The sequence below is a fragment of the Chlamydotis macqueenii genome, chromosome 12, assembly GCF_036417535.1.
Source record: "Chlamydotis macqueenii isolate bChlMac1 chromosome 12, bChlMac1.mat, whole genome shotgun sequence".
Classification (NCBI taxonomy): domain Eukaryota; kingdom Metazoa; phylum Chordata; class Aves; order Otidiformes; family Otididae; genus Chlamydotis; species Chlamydotis macqueenii.
Window position 1 is genome coordinate 19,257,941 of NC_141567.1, and position 22,771 is coordinate 19,280,711.

Genomic DNA, 22,771 nt, shown 5'->3' on the forward strand with positions numbered 1-22,771 from the left:
GCGCTGGGTTTATTTGGTGCTGTAACAACAGACAGCTCATACAGTTTTTGATGTAGCCCATTGTGAAATGTCTGTTCTTTAGTTGATATATCTGTGTCTTGAATTTTTGTACTAAAAATGAGACAAAAACCTTATAGTGGTGGTTTCTAATGCAAGAATCTGCACCCACCTAGGGTGGCTATAGTATTTGAGGATGGTGAATTTTAATAAATTAAATATTCAGTAATATGAGTTTTGGAGAGAGAGAGTTGAATAAGAGGAAGGAATATGTTGTTTAGGTGCTGTTATCCGTGGAGCATCTGTTAACCTAGTATATTAATAGAAGTAGTATTTGGTGATTGTCAATATTTTTAGGTAAATTCTGAAAGTGTTAAGACATGAATGATCTGCAGTATCTTTGAGGCTGGTCAGTCCTTCTAACTGTAAATAGACAATTGACATTGTAGATTTAAAGTCTTGATCTGCAACATTGTGCAACAAAACCTCAGTTACATAGGGTAAGCATGTGATATTTAAGTTAAACTTCTATAAGTATACACTGTTTGTTTCGGGGTTTTTTTTCCCCCGTTTTTAGATACTTCATGGTTCTTATCCAGGAAATGGCATTGAAAATTGATCAAGGATTTTTAGGAGCACTCAGTGAGCTTTTTACTCCGTCTACAGACCCAGAAGCTGAAAGACAAAGGGTAACGTATGACAGAAACTGACTTTTGCCAGAACAGGCCCTTTATGGTAAACAATGTTGTGATTTTCTGAACGTTTCAGTTTAAATGAGTGAGTATTGCATTTGACAACAGTGAATAAAGGGACACGGTAAGATAATTTTCAGTGAAGCATTGATATTTCTGTTAAACATGGGCTGTCAGCATTACTAATTGACAAGTTTAAGTAACTGATACTTGGATATGTGTAACTGTCTCGTGCTCCTTTAATGTTTCATTAATTGATGACACAATTATTTCAACTGTGGCTACAAACTCTTAGGGGTGGTAGATGAAATATGCTTAGGAGTGGCCTTCTGATTGTTAGTCTACAGCATCTTTTGTCTTTAGAGACCAGAAGGAACAGATTTTCATGGCTCTAAGTTAAGCCTTGTATAGGTGGATTGTATTCAGAAAGGTCACATTTGGTTCTAGTGTGTGTATGAGAGTGGTTCTTACAAGTTTCTTTTTCTTAGAAATTATATTTTCAGATGTACTCTATAAAAACTCTAATTTTGTGAGGAAATACAAAAATGCCAAGAACCTCAGGAAGTTAGTTATTTGCTAATATTTCTAAATTAATTTAGAAGTGATACCTTAAGTGACTGAGGAATGTAAGGCAATAGCAAGTGGTATGGCATAAAATGGAAGAGTCACCCAGAAATGATTGTGTGTTGTTTGGTTGGGTTTTTGTTTGGTTTTTTGTTCGTTTTTGTCCGGGTTTTTTTGTTTGTTTGATTTAATCTGGGATAAAGAAGTCTCTTAGTACACTTGCAATCTGGTATTAGTCTATTTCCAGTTTTGGAAGTTTTGGCTATTTAACTAGTTAGTAAACTGTTTTATTACATTTGACTATGGTTATTATTTCTGCTGGTTTTTGTATGTATATATTTGACATATATTTATATGTAATATTATTAATTACATTACATATATGTTGAAGAGAGAAACTTAAGTTCTCTCTTTTTCTTTTTTTTTTTTTTTTAATAAAACCAGTTTAAATTAATTCAGCAAGATGTGGATGCGCTTAACACTGAGCTAATGGAGTCTTCCCTAACGGACCTGTCAATGCTCAGCTTCTTCGAACATTTCCATATTTCTCCAATTAAGGTATGAAAAAGAGATACTTTCAGTTAATAAAACACTTGATATCAATGATCTTTTAATTCCTTAAGTAAATATGTCCTCAGATCAACTTTCTGGTTAATTGAGAGCTTCATGCGGTCTTCCTAATGGGGATTTTTTTTTTTTTATGTCCCCTGAAACTTAATACTTTGTTGAAAAAGTTTTAGTTGCCCATGAGTGCAGACCCTTAATCATTGCCGAGTGGGAAGAGTCAATGGGTATAATAATGAAGAAAGCTAGATGAAATGCTGACGTGAAGGTATCCAAGTAAAGTACGATAAATTGTAATTGTCTTTGTTTCTCTTTTGAACCAGTTATTTTTTTTTTTTTGAGCAAGGGAAGAAAGATCATCAGTTATATCATATGTTCATATGTTATTTTGAATCAACAGGATGCTCCCCTAAGGCTATCGGATTGAATAAGAATTTAGAGGCAAATAAAGTATTTATTTTCCTTTTCTTTTCACCAAATGTCTAAAAGACAGACCCGATACAGTTTGTTAAATTCTGAAACTTCTTTCAACTTTTTACTTATTTCACTAGATACCTTTTAGGGTATACTTAGATTTTCAGATTTTTTTTCTAGAATGATTGTGCTTATAAACTTGTGAGAATAGAATGTGAAGCCAGGGAAAACGCTAGAGAAACAAGACACTATTGTGATAGTCTAATGTTATCTTCTAGCTAGTCTGGTTAAAGTTGTTGAAGAAACAGTTATAATTTTAAGTCTCTTCTGCATCTTTATTTGAAATATCTAGACGTGCTGTCTCTTAAGTACAGGAAGGGGCTTCTCTTTCTCCTGTTTTTTTCACCTTCAGTGACTCTCTCAATATTCCAAACCACTGGATAATGGGAAGACTGTGAAAACGGCTGTGTGGCCTTTTGAGAAAAACGGAAATTTGGAATCCTGAAAGAGTCAAATGCGACAGGTTAACTGCTATGCCCTCTGTTAAGAGAGTAGAAGGGAGCAGTATTGGTTATAGTCATGAACAAGGGAAAAGGGGAATAATTTTCTATTGCGCTCTCCACCCTTAAGAAAAGTGAGTGTATTTCTTTTAAAATAAGTGTCTACAACACTAAACACTCCCATTTTACAGTGTTAAAGACAATTCTCTAAAGTTCATGCATTCCCCAAAAGAGTGACTGGTTTCAAAAATAGACACATGCTACTTAGTAAATCAGAACTTAAACTTTAACTTGTACTGGGAATTAAGCTCCACCTATTTAACATGTTTTTTCTCTCATTGTTTACACAGAAGTTTACAGTTGTAAACATAACAAAAGTTAAACTTCTAGGGGAGTTAGACACTTCTCTGTATGGACATATAAATACATACATATGTTGTCAAAGTAATGCCATTGTGAGTTCAAGCATGTTGAAATTGTACATTTCCTCAAAGTGAGTAAAAATACACTTACCACTGTTTCACCACTGGTTTGTTTACATGTGCACCACCCAGCATGTCCTGGTGTCTGTCTTTTTTTTGTCTTAATTTATCTTATTTCACTAATTCTGTCTTGTCAGTTACATTTGAGTCTGTCTCTGGCTTCTGGTGGAGAAGCATCAGATAACGGGGGAGAAATGATAGCCATCCATTCTCTGAATTTGCTGTTGAAAAGTATTGGAGCTACTCTAACAGATGTGGATGATCTTATTTTCAAGTAAGCTAATAAATATTTTTAAAATTATTTTGAATAAAGCTACTGTACATTTAATAATTGGATCCATGGTAAACTTTGCTGGCTGACTCCGGTGTAAATGTATACAGCCTTTGGGGAAAGGGAGGAATGGAGGGAAGATGGAGTTTGGGCTCCTTTTTAAGAAAACAGGGCTTCAAGATTATATGAAGGAAAAAGAACTATTTAGAAGGAGAAAGGATATCTATAACTAATGTGTGATTATTTGTCTTTCAGACTTGCTTTCTTTGAAATTAAATATCAGTTCTACAAGAGAGACCAGCTGATGAAGAGAGTTGTTAGACATTACAGTGAACAAGTAAGCTTATTTAGTCAAGCTTTTGTGTAAAATTTTTAGTAAGTATCTTATCGAATGCAGAAAATAAGAAAAGGTTAATACCTCTAACAGCTACTTAGTTTTTTGGTTTGGGTACTGAAGTAGGAATCTGGTGGCACATTACAAAAATATAAGTACAAAAGTGTCCTGAAAATGTGTTTTAAGAATTTTAAATGATTGCTTCTGTTCTTCTTACTTATATATTTCTTCACCAAAGTATTTTAATAGTTATCCATACATATACCGCATCTTTTACCTAAGCCTATCTTCGTTCTAGTAGGACTACTTACTTGAGTACTCTAACACCTTACTTAGTAGTAAATTTAAAAAATAACCAGCTTTGGGTTCTAACATGGAGCTATGTGTAACAATAGCTAGTAACACTGTGTTTGTTTTTGTGGTTCCCCCCCCCCCCCCCCCCAACTATTTAGCTCCTGAAACAGATGTATGTTCTAGTACTCGGGTTAGATGTTCTTGGAAATCCGTTTGGTTTAATCAGAGGCTTGTCTGAGGGAGTTGAAGCTTTCTTCTACGAGCCATTCCAGGTATGACTTCCTGATTCTTCAGCTGTCTATAAAGAGTGGCTGATTTGAATATACTGGTGTGGTTGTAGTTTTGTTGTCACTGTACTCTACACCCTGAACAGTTAAGAAAGAAGTTTTTGTTAACATTAAAGAAATCACATAATCAAATGGCCTTACTTTCATCAGTGTAAAGGAATTGATAGTTTTTCTTGCAACAGATGCATAAGTGTATAGTATTTTACCATTCATAATAAGCTTCATTTTTAGGGTGCTGTTCAAGGACCTGAAGAATTTGCTGAAGGCTTTGTAATTGGTGTTAAAAGTCTTCTTGGACACACAGTGGGTATGTATCACATTGTTACCCTTTAGTAAGTTAGGTTAACGCATGGGTTACATTTAGGCTTTTTTTTTCTTTTAATTTTGAAGGGAAAGTTTTATTCTGAAACTATAATGGTAATTTTTTGCTGAGTGTTTTAGTTTCTCAGGTACTGTTTCCAGTATTCACGATACCATCTAAATGGCTGTTTTGTAGATTGAGTGAGCAAACTGAGAAGTATTGCATGTGTAACTGAATTTGTAACATGCTGTGAATGAATAAGGAAGATTATTCCAATTGACCTGAACTGTCTGGAGAAGCCTGAGGAATGTTCTTAGGACCTGCTACTGTTACAATTACCTTGTATCTTTATTTAGCTATGTGTTCCAGTAATTAGAGAAAATAGATTCCATCCAATATGCTATATAAAACATGTACTGGAGCTTGTCTGCTGTTACATTGTGGAAGAACAGTAATTTTTGCTTTCTGCTCTGTTCCATCAGGTGGTGCAGCAGGGGTGGTATCTAGGATCACTGGTTCTGTTGGAAAAGGCTTGGCTGCTATTACTATGGATAAAGAATTTCAGCAGAAACGGAGAGAGGAAATGGGTCGGCAGCCAAAAGACTTTGGTGACAGCCTGGCCAAAGGAGGAAAAGGCTTGTTACGGGTATGAATTTGAAGTTGAGGATGTTAGGTGCCAACTCTTGATCCACACTTGAAAATTGTATGCAGACAAGTTTAGTGTCGTCTTTATCAGTTTATGAACTAAACAGAGGAAATGAAACAGGCAGTCGGTCTATAGGAGGCTCAGCATAGCTTTAGTGTTTGAGGTTGTGTTTTTGGCCAACCTGAGGAACTGAAGATAGGAAAGGAAAAGCGTAGGAAGAAATGCCAGTTTCTCATGTGAATTATGTAAATAAGCAAATAGTTACTCATCTTCAACAAATGTGTTACCTAATTAAAGTAACTGGGCCCTCATTTCACCATGCAGTAAATTCTGTCATTGAAGTCAGTTGGATGTGAATTATGAGCTCTGGGCATGTGCTGCATAGTAGAAATGTCTTCCTGTATGTTGAGGTCTCATAAAAACTCCTAGGTTTTCTTGACTTAAAAGAATGTGAACATAAAACAAGTGGATTGTGTATAAAAGAAAGTACTACATTAAGTCAGAGAGATTTTTCTGAAATAGAAAGTCTACAACCTCTGTATTTTTTTCATAACCTAAAATCAGGAACCTTTTCTGGTTGCTGAAAGATCACATTTATTTCTCGTTAGTGTTAAGTATGAGACAAACTCGTGTAAACAATTACTGAGAGATCTGTATTACCTGAATGCAAATTAAATCTTCTAATAAATTCTATCACTTGCCATTCAAAATAAAAACAGTTAACGTATTTCTAAGTAATGATAACTAATAAACATTGTGGAGTTGTTTCTGATACTGTTTGCTGAAAATTTGGAAGTTAACTCAGTGGATTTTTATTCTTCTGCCTTAGTGTCATTAAACTACTTGACCTTTAAAGTTTTCCAGAGAGTTATTTGATGTTAATTCATTTGGAATATTTGGTACCAGTCACTCACAACTGGGAATTCTGGCAGCTTCCTGTTAGTAGTGAAAGTGAAACAGTGACTTTCTTAATTATTACAAGATTGATTACTGTACAAAAGATTTGTTGGTCTGTCTTGTCAGCATAAATGTTTCTTTGGCCATTTTAGGTTTTGTCCCCCTCTTTTTTTTCTCCTCAATCATAATTTTCTTAAAAATTTAAAGTTAAAAAAAGAAACCCCAGCCAAACAGTGTTTCTGATGTTGAACTTCCAATGTTTATACAGTCGTAAAATGAAGGATGAGACACAACTCATGCCCAGCTGGAGTATAGCATTCATGTTTCTAAGTAGGAACTCACTCATCTTCTTGGTTTTAGGGTGTTGTTGGCGGTGTGACAGGCGTGTTCACTAAACCTGTAGAAGGTAAGCACTAAGGTTGCACTGCAGTGCTTAAGTGGTTTCCCAAAACTTTTCAATTTGTTTTATAATATTAAGAAATATCAGTGTAAGTTTGGTGATGCTAATGCTTTGTATTTCTAATTCAAATGTGACGTTATGTGAGGATTTACTCACGTATATTTATAGCTTGCCACCTTTTCAGACCTTGTATGAATTAAGGAATAGTTGTCTTTGATGTATTTTTTTTAGGCCTGCTGTAGTACCCAATTTGTTGTTTAAAGCCAGAATAGAGATACTAAAAATAATAAATTAAAGAGCACCAGTTGAAAAAGTTTTTTGAGACTCTAAAGGTTGGAAAAATCTTCCATAGTTATGTATCACTAGAAAGATAGAAATATTTAACTTCCATTGTATGTGTGCATCTTGGAGTCTTAAGATTATTTTGTTGGTACTCTCAACGTACAAAAACTGATATATTGGCCTACAGTCCAGACTGAAAGTGTGGGGAGGAGAATCTAGTTAGCATCTCAGTTACGTTGGTTTGGAGGCTGAAAAGGTTCAGAGAAGAGCAACATGTCTCAACAGACGAGGAAGCAACACGTGACTTTGCAGAGAGACCTTTTTAATAAGTGGATTGTACGTAATCGTTGCTGTGGGCTGTTTCCAGTGCAAAACAGTTCTAGTACAACCTGGAGCAATAACGGTTTAATTTTCTGGTTAGTATCTTCAAGTAGGTCATTAAAACTATCTCTCTTTCTGTTTCCTTTCTTTTAAAGGGGCTAAAAAAGAAGGAGCAGCTGGGTTCTTTAAAGGAATTGGAAAGGGGCTTGTAGGAGCGTTAGCCCGCCCGACGGGTGGCATCGTAGATATGGCGAGCAGTACCTTCCAGGGGATTCAAAGGTAAAGTGGCAAGTGGGAGGTTTGAAGTATCTCTGTATGTTGGATACCAGGTGGTAAAGTAGTCCAATAATTTTTGTTAAATGCAATATGCTGTAGGATGTGGGGTTGAGATGTCAAGTAGCCTGTAATGAATGTATTTTATGATGATCTCTGGCAATTGGTGCTTCAGAATACATCTTGTGGTGTTGTAGTTCAGGTAGACATTACTAATCTATTTTCTCCTTTTACTTCCTCCCTTGACTGGAAAGTAATTACAAGCTTTTATGTAAATTTTACTTTTGGGATAGGTTTGTACTGGTGAATGCTAAATGTCATCTAAACTTAATGTAAAAAACAGACCATTGAATTTTTCAGAGAAAAACTTGCTAGCTTGTAATTTGGTCAGCAGTACACATCATGTGCTTCTTGTGTTTTGAGGGGACCTTTGGAAAGTGTGTTAATAAACATGAGAACCCTTACTAAATCATCCACGGTTGGGAGTAAATTTATCCAGGTTATTCTTTCTAAATGGCTAATGTTACTCTGGATTTACTGCTAGCTGTGTGTCTTCACAGCTGTAGGGTCCCCAGGAAGTATAACTGGGATATGTAGCAGTGACAGGGTGACTTTTTAAAGATATGTTGGTGAAACTCAGATTTGTAGTAAGCTTACCAGAATACTGTTCCACTGTCTTTGTCAGGGTGGCAGAATCAACTGAAGAGGTATCGAATCTCCGTCCTCCACGTTTCATTCATGAAGACGGCATCATCCGGCCATATGATAGGGTGGAAGCTGAGGGTTATGATTTATTTGAGGTATGACTTGCCTTGTAAATACAGTTAAAATTCTCTAAGCTACAGGGTTCCATAAAGCATTATGTTATAAAAAAAAGCTGCCAGGGGTCTGTGTCAGTTATCCGAAGTAAAAATTTGCCCCAGCCATAAGACAAGCTTGTAGTGAGCTGAATATGACAAGAAGACTGCAGCATTGCTGTTTACTGATGTTATGATCTGTAGTTGCTCTGAGAGGAGGTAGTAGGATTAAGATTAAGATTTGGATATGTGGAAGCAAAAACATTTTGATACTCAGTTCTAATGTTTTGCTTAATAACCAAGCTGAGGCTGGTTTACACACTAAGCAATTTTGAAATAGGATGAATAGCGCTTAAATTGTTTGGCAGCTAATACAACTACTGACATGTTGGGTTTTTTTTTTTTTTTTTTTTTTCCCCCCTCCTGGTGGTATCAGCAGTTGAAAAAACTACATGAATTTGCAAAATACCACCTTTTGGTATTTCCTTACATTGTTTTTAATAGCAGTACATCATAGCTACAGGCATTGTGTGGACATTTAGCCTGCTTCTGCATCTGGATGTGGCTAACATATGGAGGATGAATAACAGCTATTTTCAAGTCCTAAATAATCAGAATCCAGTTAATTTCAGACTTCATGTTCTTAAAACTTACATGAAAATGCTTATTTTGTTTATAAAAAGTTAGAGTAAAATAGCTGTCTACACTAACTTTTTAAGACCAAAACTTGCGTATTTGCTGCTTCCTTCTAGATATTCCTTTAATCCTTATTTCCTATTCTACTTCTAATGTTTCTCTTTTTTCTCTTTCTCTCCTGGCATACGCAGCAAGAACTGGAATAACAGAGTAAACGTTTTCCATATTTATTCTCTGTTTCTGTCACGGTTTTTTATCTGCTTTACATATTTAGTTTAAGGACATGATTGTATTTAAAATGTCCTCTCGACTTCATTCGTGTCTTTTCTTTGTACCAGTTGAGTAAAACACTGTTTCACACTGTCCAGGCTAAGCAAACAAAGAAACTTACTTGAATGACCATCTTCGGTAAGATTAGAGGACTGAGTAAGATGTGAGAGATGAGGAGGGTTTGTTTTCTGTATATTTGTTTTTCTAAGGATGTGTAGCTCCTTGTGAATGACAACAACAGAAAGTACTTGGAAAATCAGTCACTCTGAGTTCATTGATGTATTAGTGCTCTTACAGCTAGGGCTGTGGATGAAGGGAGAAAGCAATATTTTGATACTTGTGCAAAATTTGGAACAGTGATATTGAATGGAATTTTCTTCTGTGAAAATGCTTATAATTTCATTATATAGAAATACTGTTTCTATATAAATGCTAAGAAAAGTTGTATTTGTGGTTTCTTTGATATGCCATAGGCCTGTCATTTGTACATCTGTCACTTCAAGTTACTACTACTGCTTCTTTATGAAAGGTTACCAGTTACAAAGTGTAGCCAGCTCAGTAGACTCCAGTTTCAGTCACAGAATCTTCTGGGGCTTTACTGTTCAACAATGCAAACATTCAGCTGTTAACATGAATTTACCTTTTTTCTTTTTTTTTCCCCTAAATTCAGTGATGCCATACATTTAATTTCTAGTACAGTGTCTCATAAGTTAACGAGCTAAGCCTAACAAGCTGTTCTCAGAACAAATTGCCTATCGTAAATGACAAAAACCAGAACCGTTAATCAGAGACATCTCTGCTGCTAATGCCTTTTTAGAATTTAGTGGTCAATAGTCGGCTTACTTTAAGTTGTTATAAAATACATTAAATGTTGGGTTTTTTTTAGCTGATTAAATGAGATTAAGTCGTCATGATATATACTGAGCAGACTAAATTTCTTCGTGTAGTGAGGTTGGTTTTTTTCCGCTGTATTTTTTCCATCTATCAAAAAGGAAAAGGTACCACAATTGACACTGAAAAATGGATTTTATGCAGTTCCTGCACATCTAATACTTGTATTTTTTTAGATCTAAGTGGTGTAGATTGGAATTGCATATTAACCAAGAATGGATCCTCTGTATAGTTCACTAAATTCAGTTTCTTGCTTTCAGAAGGCAGTTAATTGAATACAAGGGTTGGGGTTTTTTTTAACTGATTTTGATTATTATCCTAGAGGTTAGTGTTGGGAAGGTTTTGATTTGTGGTGTTAAATCACAAGCAAGAGGGAGACAGTGTCTTTACAGGAAATAGGATATTTTACAGGGAAAATGAGTCAGTCAATTTTACATGCATTTACAAATGGAATCGCAGATAACTCAACTTGAAGGTACTAGTGCTGTTTACTGTTTGATCTAATTTTGTCCCAACGTTACAAGTAGTTTAACCAGGATCCTCACCCTCTCATCTATTTTAACTGCCTTCGATGCGTACGTATGTCCCTTGAAAACAACTATACGCTTACGGAGTTGAAGGCTTGTAAGGTTACTTTAAGGAATGGGTGCCTCAGTACTATCTAGGGGGTGCACAAAAAGGTGCTTCACTTAAATACTCACTTGTATGTGAAATAGAGACATTGATAGACATTAGAGCTTGGCTTAGGAAGAGCACACATGTAGATCTTAAAAGACAAGTTACTTTTTTCCACTCAGAAGTCTTTTTTTTTTTTTTTTTTTTTTCTTTTTTTTGTGCAGAATGAGAGCAGTAGCCAGATGGAGTCGATGAGTTCACTTGAGTAAGCTTGTTATGCAGTGCATTTCCCCAGAAGTGCTGGATCTAATGTATAGGGGGTATATAGGGGTATGCTCAGGCAATCCAAAACCTGGAAAGTCAAATTTAATGTCTTTCAGGCCATGTCTATAGCTCATGTAGTGAGAATAAGTAGTCCAGAACACGTTCTGTTAAATGTAAATGCAGAGTATACGTTGCTGGAGAAATCACAGAACAAACAGGCCAGCTTTAGGAGAATTGTTTTCCAAGGAACAAGTTCTCATGAGTTTTAATCTCTGTATGAGGAGTGTTTGCAGTGGATGAGGTTTAGCAGAACAGATAACAAGTGCCTTCTGGCTTTGTGAGTCTGCCTTTTAATGTCCAGGTATTGCTGCCTGCTCTGGTGAGGAGACTGCATTCTAACCCCAGCACTTAGGGTCTGACATGACGAATTCATACATTATTCACTGTCTGTGGTGGTACTTGTTTCATTTCCCAGTTAAAGCAAGGAGCTTTATAAAGAATGCAGAACACTTCATGAATAATTGAGACGTGGTGGTGAGACAGTGTTGTGTGGCGGAGAAAATACTACGCTAGGTTTCAAAAGCTGCAGGTTTTGTTTCTGGTTGAGTCACTGTTCTGCTGTGTAAATTTGCACTGCTTCTTTCATTTCCATGTAAGATAAGAATGAATTGAAGTTCTCTAAAGTGCTCTAGCATTCTCAGAAAAATAAAAGCTTTTGATAAAGATGCCAGAATTTTCCGAGTGTGCAGATCATGCAGCAATTTGCATCAAGTGCAACCCCCTTTTTATATAATGCCACGACCACTGCGCTGATGTCTGTCGGGTGTACTGAGAACAGCTCTGAGAAATACTGCATCTCTTACGCAGAGCTCAGTGGGAACTCTTACTTTAGTAATTGCATGTAAAGTATAAAAATAATACCAGGTTTGTTTCTGAAGTTGTGAGAAACACGCTTTCTCTCCAAAGCTTTGAGTTTAAATAGAAGAACGTGGTGATGAATAAATCTGCTTAAATATGTGGCACGTCTCATTTCTGCATATCCAACAAAAGGGTTCAGAGTATGGATTGCAGCCTTTGAGTTGCAGTCTTATATGGCGGTGAATGTTGTGTTTCTTCACTTTACTTGTTTTTAAAATACCTATGTCTCAAGTATAAAATGTGAGTTTGTATTTTGATTTTAGTCAGATGCTGCCATCTTTTCTCTGGTGTTTTGAAGAGACTTTGAGATACACAGTCTTTCTGGCATTTTTTCCTCTTGTGTATGCTTTACAGTTTCAGAAATTTTTTAGGATGGTGAGAAAGTGATATTTTTTTACAGAAGATGTGGACCCTATATTTCTGGTTGCTGGAAAATGCTGAATTAAAATGTTTTTCAAAACATCATATCTCTAGGGAGCAAATCCAGGAAAACACTATGCTGTTGATTTCAACTCTTGAATATTAATCCACTTTTGAGCTTAAAGTATTTTTGGGGTTGATTGCAATGTATGATGATGCTTTAAGATGTTTGTTGAACTTCAAAATATATGAAGATAAAATGTAAATACTGATAAACGTTGAAGGCTCTTTTAATTGATTCTGATGTAAGCTTACTTGACAAAAGATCTTTCGGTTTTGGTTACTTAAACTATGTAGAGTTCTTAGCCCGTGTGGTTGATCATCGATAAATGCGGAGTCAAGTTTAGCTTCTGTTGTAATCTTACCAGTTTTATAGATCCAGCTATGGGAATAGAGAGGGAAAGGTATCTTTACAAGGAATAACTAAAAACATACTGAATATTTAGTTCTCCTTCCTTAATTTGTTCTTACTAGTTTGTCAGAAACAACTTGAGAAATTTACTGTTATACAGAGGCTGAATTCCACAGTGACAGCTGTAAAATGAAACATTCAAGGCCAGATTGGATGAGGCTCTGAGCAACCTGATCTAGTCGGGATGTCCCTGCTCCTTGCAGGGGGGTTGGGCTAGATGACTTTTGAAGGTCCCTTCCAACCCGAACCATTCTATGATTCTATGAACTGCAAGTCATCTTATTTTGCTGTGAAGAACATGAAACCAATTCGGGGGCATCCAGTTGCAGGCACTGAACATTGGTCTGAGGCAGCACCTGTATGGCCTTCATTCTTCCTTATGTTTCCTCATGTTCCTACACAGGAGCTGCATGTTTTCCATTAAAACAGATTGTGTGATAAACGGGGTGCTTGGTTGGCTATATAGTACAAAGCTAACATGCACTGACATTATGCCTATATAACTATCTCTGTTAATTTTTACTGATTAGACATTATTTACAAATGGAATGTGTATTTTGTAAAGAATTTTTGCATTGATTTAACATTCTTAGTGGTAGAGGGTAGAGTAGATGATGGAGGTGCACGTACCATAGGTTAAACTTCAGCATCTCTATTGATTTCTCTGTGGTGATAGTTAAAAGCTCTTGATGCTAGCAATAAATTGTTTTGTTTTGTGACCTGGGAAGACTGTAGTAATTTGAGTTGCTGTAAAATCCTCTATTGATGACCATCGTTATTTTTAAATGTGAAGAGCTCATGGTTGTCAGAGAACATAACTAGGTTAGTGACCCTGACCAGGCTTTTGCGACTCCTGTGCTGGAGCCCTGTGTTTATTAGACACTTATTGAGTATAAATGGAATCCAGATGCTTTTGCTGGCTAGAGTTATGGGGCAAAGTCCTGCGTATGCACGTCCCCTTTCTAACACTTATTTCCAAGGTTGAGATGAGACTACATAATGCAAGTGCTCTGCTGTTGCCGGTATTGTTGGCCTCTGAACGTTGTCGGGTTGCTTATGAGTGACTTCACAGAACTACAGTGTCAGTGGCACTTTGATCTGCAGGTTCAGAGACATGAGACAATTCAAGTACAGGAGTGTATGTATTGCATATTACAATACACTTGGCTTGGCAGTCCAAAATAAATGCAGGATTAGCTTTAAACCACGTTGTGTATATTCCTTGTTCCAGTTTTTTCGTGCTAAGAGTTTTCATCTTTTAAATGTGACAATGTATGGCTTCCCCAAAGAGAAGGGTAAGCATGGGTATTTTAGGAGTTTCCCAGTGAGGTGTTCTGCTTGTGGTTGGTTTTAGATACGACGTGTAATGTGACACTATTACAACGGAAGGTGTGCTACCCAGAATTAATGATCTCTGCTCTTAACACAACTTGTGTACAGATAAGGTTCTTTAGTAACAATTATGTATTTACCATGCATGTGACAATTACAGTCAGAACATGAATTCTAGCAACCTTACAGCTACTAAATATGTTCAGGATTGTAACTGAAAACATGTATTTAATTCTAGTAGACCACTTTTGTCCTGAAAACTAACATTGACTCAAACTAGCGACCCAAGTGCATTTACCTGTAACACATAGTTAAAGTGTTATGTTAGTTAATGAGGCAGATGACAAGTAGGGTGGACAGAAACAGATTGCGTGCTCTCTGACAAACTTATAGCAGGAGAACCAGTGGTGGGCACAGGTTTATTCTCATACCCAGTTTGAGGTTGGGTTCCCATTGGTAGTACATTATTCATCTCACAATTCTGCCTTTTTCTACGTGATGTTTTGGTGTGTATCCATTTCCCACAATTATGTTGTGTCGCTCTGTGAATCTTGTTGCCTTTAAGCCAGTGTGTCCTGGTTCTGGCTAGAACAGAGTTAATTCTCACCTGAGCTGGGAGAGGGGCTGGAGCTGGTGGCTTGGGGACACAGCTGGGATAGGTTACCCAAATTGGCCCAAGGGCTATTCCACACCAGGTGATGTCACACTCAGTCTATAAAGCGGGGATGGTGCTGAGGGACAGAGTTTTGCTCCCTGGGGAGGGAGCTGGGTGTCAGGATCCGCTGTGAGCTGTTGGGCTGTAAGTTTTGTGCTTAAGTGTGTTCTGTTACTGGTTTTGTTTTCCATCTGGTTTCTCTTCCTCTGTTGATATGTTAAACTGGTTTTATCCCGTCCCATGAGTTTTGCTTTTGTTTCTTGATTCTCCTCCTCATCCCTTTGGGAATGGTGGTGAGGAGGGAAGTGAGTGAGTGACTGTGATATTTTAGCTGCTCAGAGGGGCTAAACCACCAGACAGGGTTATTGTGAGCTTGATTTAGGAATGACTGTGAGACTGTCTTCTGCGCTGCTCTTTGTTGCTGATGGAATATTGTAATCCTGGTGACGTGCTGTAGAAAATATTCTGCTTCAGTTAAACAGCATGTACAGAATAGGAAATGTGAAAAATATGGAATAAAAAAAATAATGAAGAACTGGGAAAAAAAAGATAGGAAGTACTTCAGTATTTTGTTTGAGAAATTTTAAAACCTCTTTATTCATAGTTTGTCACTTGAGTTGTAGTTGTCTAATAGAAACCTGGTGAATAATTTGGCCTACACTTTCATACCCATTCTTGTTTTGGATGTTGAATAGACATGTCCGGTCAGTGCTTCAGATGCCTGATCTTGAGATGCATGGAGTATTTGTACTTGGTAGTTTATTTCTGAGGATCTGGGTCGTTTGCTGCCACCTTTTAAAGGTATTGTTGCAGGATTTTCACACTTTAATCAAGTCTGCAGCATGGGTTGTGACAGAATGAATGTTACTAAACAAGTATTAGCACAGAAAGGAAATTAAAGCTGAAGAAATAGTCTGATACTGCCGTGTCAGTGTTCCACCTGTTGAGTGGAATGAATCAGACCTTTTGGTGACTGAGCTTCAGGAATGAGAACACTGTGAGAACTTGTCTTTAAAGAACCAGCTCAAGAAGGTAACTTTTTAAAAGGCTTTTGAATTGAAAACACCGCTTTGAATTTTGTTTTTACAGATCAATAATTACTTCTTATTTCTGTTTCAGAAATTGCATATCAGAAAGCTGGAAAAAGAGAGCTATCGATACCACTGTGCGCTTCCAAGAGACAGAAGAGCAAACCTTATTGTTACCAATAGGTATGAAGGTTTGAAGGCTTTCTAAGGGCTTGTCTTGGTTTCAACTTGGGGATTAGATGTCTAAGTCTAAAGTAATTGCTGTACTGTGCATATATGCTTTCCACAACCATTTTATTATTGATTTAAAAAAATATACTGTTTCCTTTATGAAAAATGTGGTATGGTAATGATGTCAGTACTAGGTACTAATTTAGGAAGACAGTTTATTCTGAGGTCAGTGACTATTTCAAAATACTGGAGGGTAATATTCTTTTTTCTCTCTGTTTCTAATTTTTCAAAGTAGCTTGTGATAAATGCTTGCAGTCAAACCAGCGTTTTGATAATGCAGTTGTTTACAGTCTTGTTAATTAAAGGATACTCTAAATGGAGTCCTAAGTTTTTGTACGAGTATGAAAATCAGTATTAAACTCATTAGACAAGTTTTAGAATTAAAGATGTTACTAGTCTTGGATATGAAGTTTGAGGACGCAAAACTATCTAAACTACATTTAGATAAGGAAAAGGACCCCATGGATTATGATCTCCACATCCCAAATGTCCTGACCTTCCACGTTGCCTGAATGTATGAGATACGCTTATCCATAACGAGACTATGGGATGCATCCCACCATGTTTGTTTTATAACAACTAGCACACCTCAAAACTCAGGCTGCAGCTGAACAAGCTTTTTCAAGATGCTGACAAAGTCCCTTAATGATAGTTAGATGATTTAGTTGTGTGCAGCTTCAGATAAATGTGCATTTCTCTCCTTATCCCAGTTCTTCCCCACATGTGTAACAGTTATAGTTTAACTCCATTCAGAACTGCCACCTGTTGGTATTGGTTTGGTTTTTTTCTCTCTCAGTGTGCTAGCTGACACTGGAGCTTTGGCAGCTAGCTAGCAACTGTAAACAGTAGCAACAGATCATCTGTCAGTCTCATAGTAATTGTGTCACTGTGTAGCTAGTATGTAGCTGTTTGACTACATCTGGTAGAGGCTGGCTTTGAGGAACTGTTTTGAATTAACTGATGGCCCTCTAGTATCTTGTTTTTGTGAAATGTTTGGATTTGGAGGGCTGGGTGGGTTTCAGTTAAGTTGGCCTGCCCTTACTATCCGATACCATAGATCATCTCTGAGTCTTAAGGACAAAGTGATTATCTCAGAGTATATATTAAGGAAATACAGTTCCACTGTGACTGAGTGCATACTTCTAATCCATATGGAAAATACCTTTTCATATGAATTTATTTGTTTAATTTTCTTTTGTTTTTCTGGCAAAGTTCTAGTCCCAGGGAGAAATTAATTATTAACTTTTTTCTTGTGAACAGGAGAGTAATATATGTAAAAGAAGTGGAAATCTTAGGCCATTTAACAACAGAGTGGGATTACTTATTTGAAGACTTTACACGCTGTCCCTCGTACGAAGCAAATGTTTTAAAAATAACTGTTTTGGTAAGAAAAGCATGTAAACTTCTTATATTTAACACTATTTTGAGGTCCAAACATGCTCACATTTATGGTTCTAACTGCTAACTATGGGACTAAGAGACAGGATTTACTTAAGATTTCCTGGAAGTATGAGTTGAGTTGGATAGAGGCCACATTGAAATCTAACCTGAAGTTGACATTCAAGCCGTTTAAGTACCAGATTCTGCATTCTTGTGAGTCACCTGAAGTACATTTTTGTTCCACTCTTCAACAGGATCAAAGGATGTTCCAAAGGAAGGACAGTACAGGTCACGAATGTGTAAGGACAGTTCAGCTTCAGGATGAAACTGCAGCAAGGGTATATTCTTTTTTTTTGCTTTCGTCTTTCCTTATGATAATGTTAACAGTTGTTGAAACTCAGTAGGAAAAAGATGGTAGTGTTCAGAGACCTGTTGTAGCATAGGCTGCTGTGCCTGAGAACCATTTACCATACTTTCATGTTGAAAAACGAGTTTAACCAGGAGAACGATGAGACCAAATAGTCTAAAGCATTCAAGAGAGGACATGGGATAATAATTCAAGGTTGAAGTTGCATAGTTTTATGTTTTGTATATTAAAACACATTGAAGGAAAATAATTCAGACACCTAAGGTAGTAGGTTAAGTTCATTAGAGTCTCTAGGATGCAACATACCTCTGAGTTCTGCTACCTCCTCATTATTTCTAGATCACTGGACTAACCCAATTAAGTGTATCTTGTGTGAAAAGGCTTCCTTAGATTCCTCTCTGCTTCCACACCTCACCCTCCCCACGTGTGGACGTTCTACCATTTATCTCAAAGTATTTTCTCATATCGATGCTGGAGGGGTTGATTTATTTTGGGAGCTTTTGTTCTGTGAATGGTTGGGTCTCATAGCGAACTCACGTAAGCTGAACTAACAATTTGTATAAATTCCAGGCTGCTACTTCAACAATACAAAACTTTAGCTAGGAAACCATGCATCTTACTGTAGTTTTGTATCAGATGATGGGAGAGGAGGAGTTCTCCCTGATACCAAAAGTGAAACCAGTTAGATCCACAGCATCTTGGAAGCACACTTGAAATTGTAGCTCCAGTAAATGGCAAGTCAGGAGCTAGAATCAGGATAGGGGCCAAATTGCTTCTATTAAATTGATCAAGCCTTCAAAAAGAATGGGTTAGTCTGGGAAGGGAAGAAATTGCTATCATTTGAAGGCACTTTTTTAGGTACTGGAAGAGCCTAATGTTAGTTCTTTATTGTTTCCTGTCTAAAGAAAAAGTTCCTTCAGCTTTTTCTTACAACATGTCTTCCAAATCACACTTTTGGTGAACTAATTTAAATCCTTTTAGTTAACTAATTTAAATCCTTTTAATTGTCTATATGTTAGTGTCAGGGCCAAAGCTGAAACTTTGTGCAAAACATGCAGGCCACACTAGAAGGATACTTTGTGTTTAATTTTCTTTTTTTTTTTTTTGTTTTTGCCTAACTGCATGTTCCTTTACTAGTCTTTATGCTGGTATGTATGCATTGAAAATAAATTTTTTTTTCCTGAAGTGCGACGATACCCATTTACCTTCTGTAGATTTCTGTTTCTTGAGTTTATCAGCGTTACTCCTTGTTTTACGTTTCCCTTCTTTGAATAGATCCCGCTTGTAGAACTATACCAGTTTGATAGGAAAACACAAAAAAAAGTACACTTCACAAATAATTGTCACTTCTGTGAAGGCTTCTGTGATGCCTTTGTATGCGCATGAAACAAATGTCTTTAAGATCAGGTCAAGGTTATCTGTAGCTTCCTTCTTCTTTCTGTCTCCCCTAAAAAACAAAGGGGTTTAGGTTTGTTCTTCTTTAGTCCCCTGAATCTTTCCCCAGCCTCCATGAGTTACCGAAATCCATAAATGTTTGAAGTACTTCAGGTATACCTGATGGATGTTATTTCTCCATACAGCCTAACTTATTCTTTTTTTAGTATTAATTGTTGTGTAAGTGAGTATTACTTTTATGGAAGTCATGGATAAAAAAGCCTTTACAAGCATTTCAAACACTTCAGCTTTCACCAAAAACTAGAATTACTCAGGTAAAGTCAGTCACCATCCAAGCTACCTTTGTAAATTTTGGTTTGGTTTGTTTGTTTGTTTTTTCCCCTAGGCATTTATGTTTATCACATTGACATTGGTTTATTGGTTTTCTCAGACTAGAGATATATCGCTATGTTAATATTATGCATATGCATTTTATCCATAATGTACAGTATGTTGAATGTTAGACAATTGAGACATAGTGGGGTTAACTACTGCAGATCGCATGCTTCAATTTTCTTACATGTTGCTTTACAGAGAATTTGTTGTGCCATTCAGGAAGCTCAGGCAACAAGAAAACAACAAAAGCTGGTGAAGCAAGCATCGTTGCAGTTGAAGAAACCGCAAATGCTATCTTGATAATGACAGGATTTGTCAAGTTTGGCCTTTGGTATGCAACTTTATCCCTAAAATTGGTTAGAAGCAACATGGAAACATTGTGCAGAAAGAAAAGATAAAATATGTAAGGTCTTCCTTCAAAGTTGACAGCAATAAACACTTTATTTTAAGAAGCTGTGCTTCTTTCTGAAACTATGGATTTCATTAATCTAAAATATGCCTTTAAATTTAAAAATTACAACTTTTGCTGAAATATTTTCCCAATCTGAGGTTTTCTTTTCTGCCCTTTTCATGTTAGTAGTTCTTGTAAATAGGTTCTAAAATGAAGTGGTGGTCTGATTTGCACTCTTAAGTTTATGGTTTACAGACAGATTGTAGTAATTGTGATTCTAGCATTTTGCCAAAACTTACATTACTGATTGAAGCTGATGAAAAACTTCTTCTATTTTAGGCAGCATTCTCTTTAAATTCAGAAAGAAGTGTACACAATTTAGCTACTATAATTTCAGCACTGTCTGTTCAGTATTAGAAAATACTGCACTGGAGCAACGTAAGAATGAATATATATGAAAGAAATAGGCTATTGTTGTCTTGAAGTGTTTACTCTGGAATGTTGTCGCTTATACTGTAAATGAAAATCTACGCTTTAAAAATGAAAAATATTACTCACCTGTTATGTGCATGTATATGGTATTGGTTGTATCGCTGTAGCTTAAAGACTTCTCCAGGAGGAACAACATGCTGGTTTTAGACAGCGTTGTATGTCAAAAGCTTAAATCAAAGTAATTAGATTTCCGTATTTCAGTGTATAGTTACTCTGCTGGAAGAGTGCCATCTCATTAAGCCAAAAGTCACTTCTGATATAATATTTTTGTTGCAATTTCTCTTCCTGAAGGCTGTTAGCATTCAGTTTAGCAAGATATTTAAGTGCATTTAAGGTATACGCCTAGTTCTTAATGGTATGCATAATCCCATGAACTTCACTGAGACAAGTTCCATTCTTAACACTAGACACACATAAGTAAATGTCTTGGTCAGGGACTATATAAGCAAACAGATTTGAGTTCAGTGATCAGTGAACTAAGAGATCTTGCTGTCAATCTTTGGCTCTGAATAAGATATACAGTGTCCTTGCAAATAATTACTCCTGAAAATTTGCTCTTTCCAACTTAGTTCACTTGCGAAGAAGAATTTCTGGTTTTTTATTTGATTTTGTACTAGATAATAGTTATAGATAAGAACTCAATGAAAAAAATGGCCATGTTCTTGCGTAGATCTATTCAGTAAGTGGAGTAATTGTGAGAACTAGGCCTTTTTTAAACTCTCCTTATACTTAAGGGCTGGTGGATTCTATGTACTCTTAATCTGTACCTGTGATCTCACCAAAGGTAGAAAGCTTAAGCTATTTGCAAGTAAGCTGCCAAACACAGAACTCTTAGAGCACATCTGCAGATGTGATTTTGTTGCTACTGTATGCACATGGCTATTTATCTGGTTTGCTATGATGGAAAAAATGTGGTACAACCTTTAATTCTGTGATATCACCTATTTTCTAGAAAGCTCTGCTTGACATAAACTAAATTAGCTGTCTACATTGTATGTATTTCAAGGCCATGTTTTTTTTTAAAAAAAGAACAATAAATTTTATGTGCAATTATTTGTGCTATGACTTTAAATGCTGTTCCTTCTCAAATATATGCAGTTGTTTTCCTGTGTCACTAGGCACTATATGAAAAAATTATTGGAGTACTAGTGCACTGCAGAAGAGCTTTCTACAGGCCAGTGCTTCTTTCAGCTTGGGTTCTGGCATGTAAGAGAGTTTTGTAAGTGTACTGCCTTTTAATTCATAGTTGAAAATAGATTTCACTTTAACCTACTCTCCGTGCATTTTTAGATGGTACCCTGTACCTATTTTGAGGTGGAGAATGGGAGCTTGAAAGGGTTGTGATGACACGTTTCTGACTGCAGTCTTCTGCTTGGTTCAGTTCTGTACTTCCTCATTTTTATTTGTAAACTTTCTGGCTTAGTGTAAAAAGTAGATGTTTTATTTTCTCACTTTATATGTGATTAGGTACAATGAAGTAGCTTCCTATTTTTAAAAGTCTGAAGAAGCAGCAGGGTTCTGTAGAGCAATTTTTTATTTTGAAATGCATGTCTCTGCAGTTTGGGTTGCAAGCTGTATTTGAACTGGGAGATGGTGCTAAAAGTTCCAGCTGAAGAATTAATGAGCGACCTTCTTTACCACTTGGATCAAGCACTCAAGAGGACGCGAGAGAGATAATTTGCTAAGGAAATCTGTTTCTTGCTTAAATGAAGATACATGTTCTGGACCAATAGGCTTCCAGTGCTTCCTGTGCTTTCCTCCGTTTTACCGTATGTCCTTCTGTCTTTGCTCTGTTTTTTTTATCCAGCCTTTTGCATTGCTGCGTTCTCTCCAGCTGCAAATGCTGTTGGCTGTGCCTAGGCTTTGCTCTCTGACTTCGGCTGCTTTCTTTTCCTGTTCCTTCTCTGCTCTTTTCCGGAACCTGGTGCATCTTCTTGAAGTGCTGGCTGAGGGAATTGGCGGACAAGAAGGGTCTCTTGTCTAGTCCCAAAGTACATGTCCAACATAAGAACAGCTACAAAATTAAATCCTGTTTTGGTGATCTGTAGGAATGAGGCGTTGTTGGGGTAGAGTGCATTTTCAGTGCTGCAATGTAAAGTGAAAGAGCTTTTTCAAAGGTTTTGGCTTCTTTTTTTTTTTATTTTTTTATTTTACTGTCAGGAAGTGAAGTGATTTCCCATATGCTTAAGATTTTTTGTTTCTATGAAGCTGTAGAGTTTCACTATTACTGAGCACACAAGTTGGCCAAACTGTTGAAAACTTCCTAAACCTTTCCTTACAATGAGCTCCCAGATGTTTTTTGCTGTTTCAAAAGCCAAGTTTTACCAAATACATGAATTTTCATGGAATACTAGCTTATTAATTAGAACTCCAAGGATTTAGG

General features: G+C 36.6%; 1 protein-coding gene across 7 annotated transcripts in view; it reads left to right on the plus strand.

The window, feature by feature from the left end:
- The window catches only part of VPS13C (vacuolar protein sorting 13 homolog C), a 95,905-nt gene extending 74,464 nt beyond the window's left edge, over positions 1 to 21,441 (plus strand). For 4 of the 7 annotated variants that reach the window (XM_086757703.1, XM_086757697.1, XM_086757698.1 and 1 more), the window contains 14 exons: positions 575 to 686; positions 1,698 to 1,811; positions 3,351 to 3,487; positions 3,740 to 3,821; positions 4,271 to 4,384; positions 4,631 to 4,706; positions 5,183 to 5,346; positions 6,604 to 6,649; positions 7,402 to 7,525; positions 8,205 to 8,319; positions 15,849 to 15,940; positions 17,249 to 17,372; positions 17,623 to 17,706; positions 19,704 to 21,441. In XM_086757703.1, the coding sequence (XP_086613829.1) occupies positions 575 to 686; positions 1,698 to 1,811; positions 3,351 to 3,487; positions 3,740 to 3,821; positions 4,271 to 4,384; positions 4,631 to 4,706; positions 5,183 to 5,346; positions 6,604 to 6,649; positions 7,402 to 7,525; positions 8,205 to 8,319; positions 15,849 to 15,940; positions 17,249 to 17,372; positions 17,623 to 17,706; positions 19,704 to 19,805 (1,486 nt within the window). In that variant the 3' untranslated portion in view covers positions 19,806 to 21,441. Of the gene's footprint in view, positions 1 to 574; positions 687 to 1,697; positions 1,812 to 2,643; positions 2,846 to 3,350; positions 3,488 to 3,739; positions 3,822 to 4,270; positions 4,385 to 4,630; positions 4,707 to 5,182; positions 5,347 to 6,603; positions 6,650 to 7,401; positions 7,527 to 8,204; positions 8,320 to 15,848; positions 15,941 to 17,248; positions 17,373 to 17,622; positions 17,707 to 19,703 lie in introns of those variants that run through there. The other 3 variants (XM_086757700.1, XM_086757701.1, XR_015259951.1) reach the window with 3 other exon arrangements.
- The last annotated feature ends 1,330 nt before the right edge of the window (positions 21,442 to 22,771 follow it).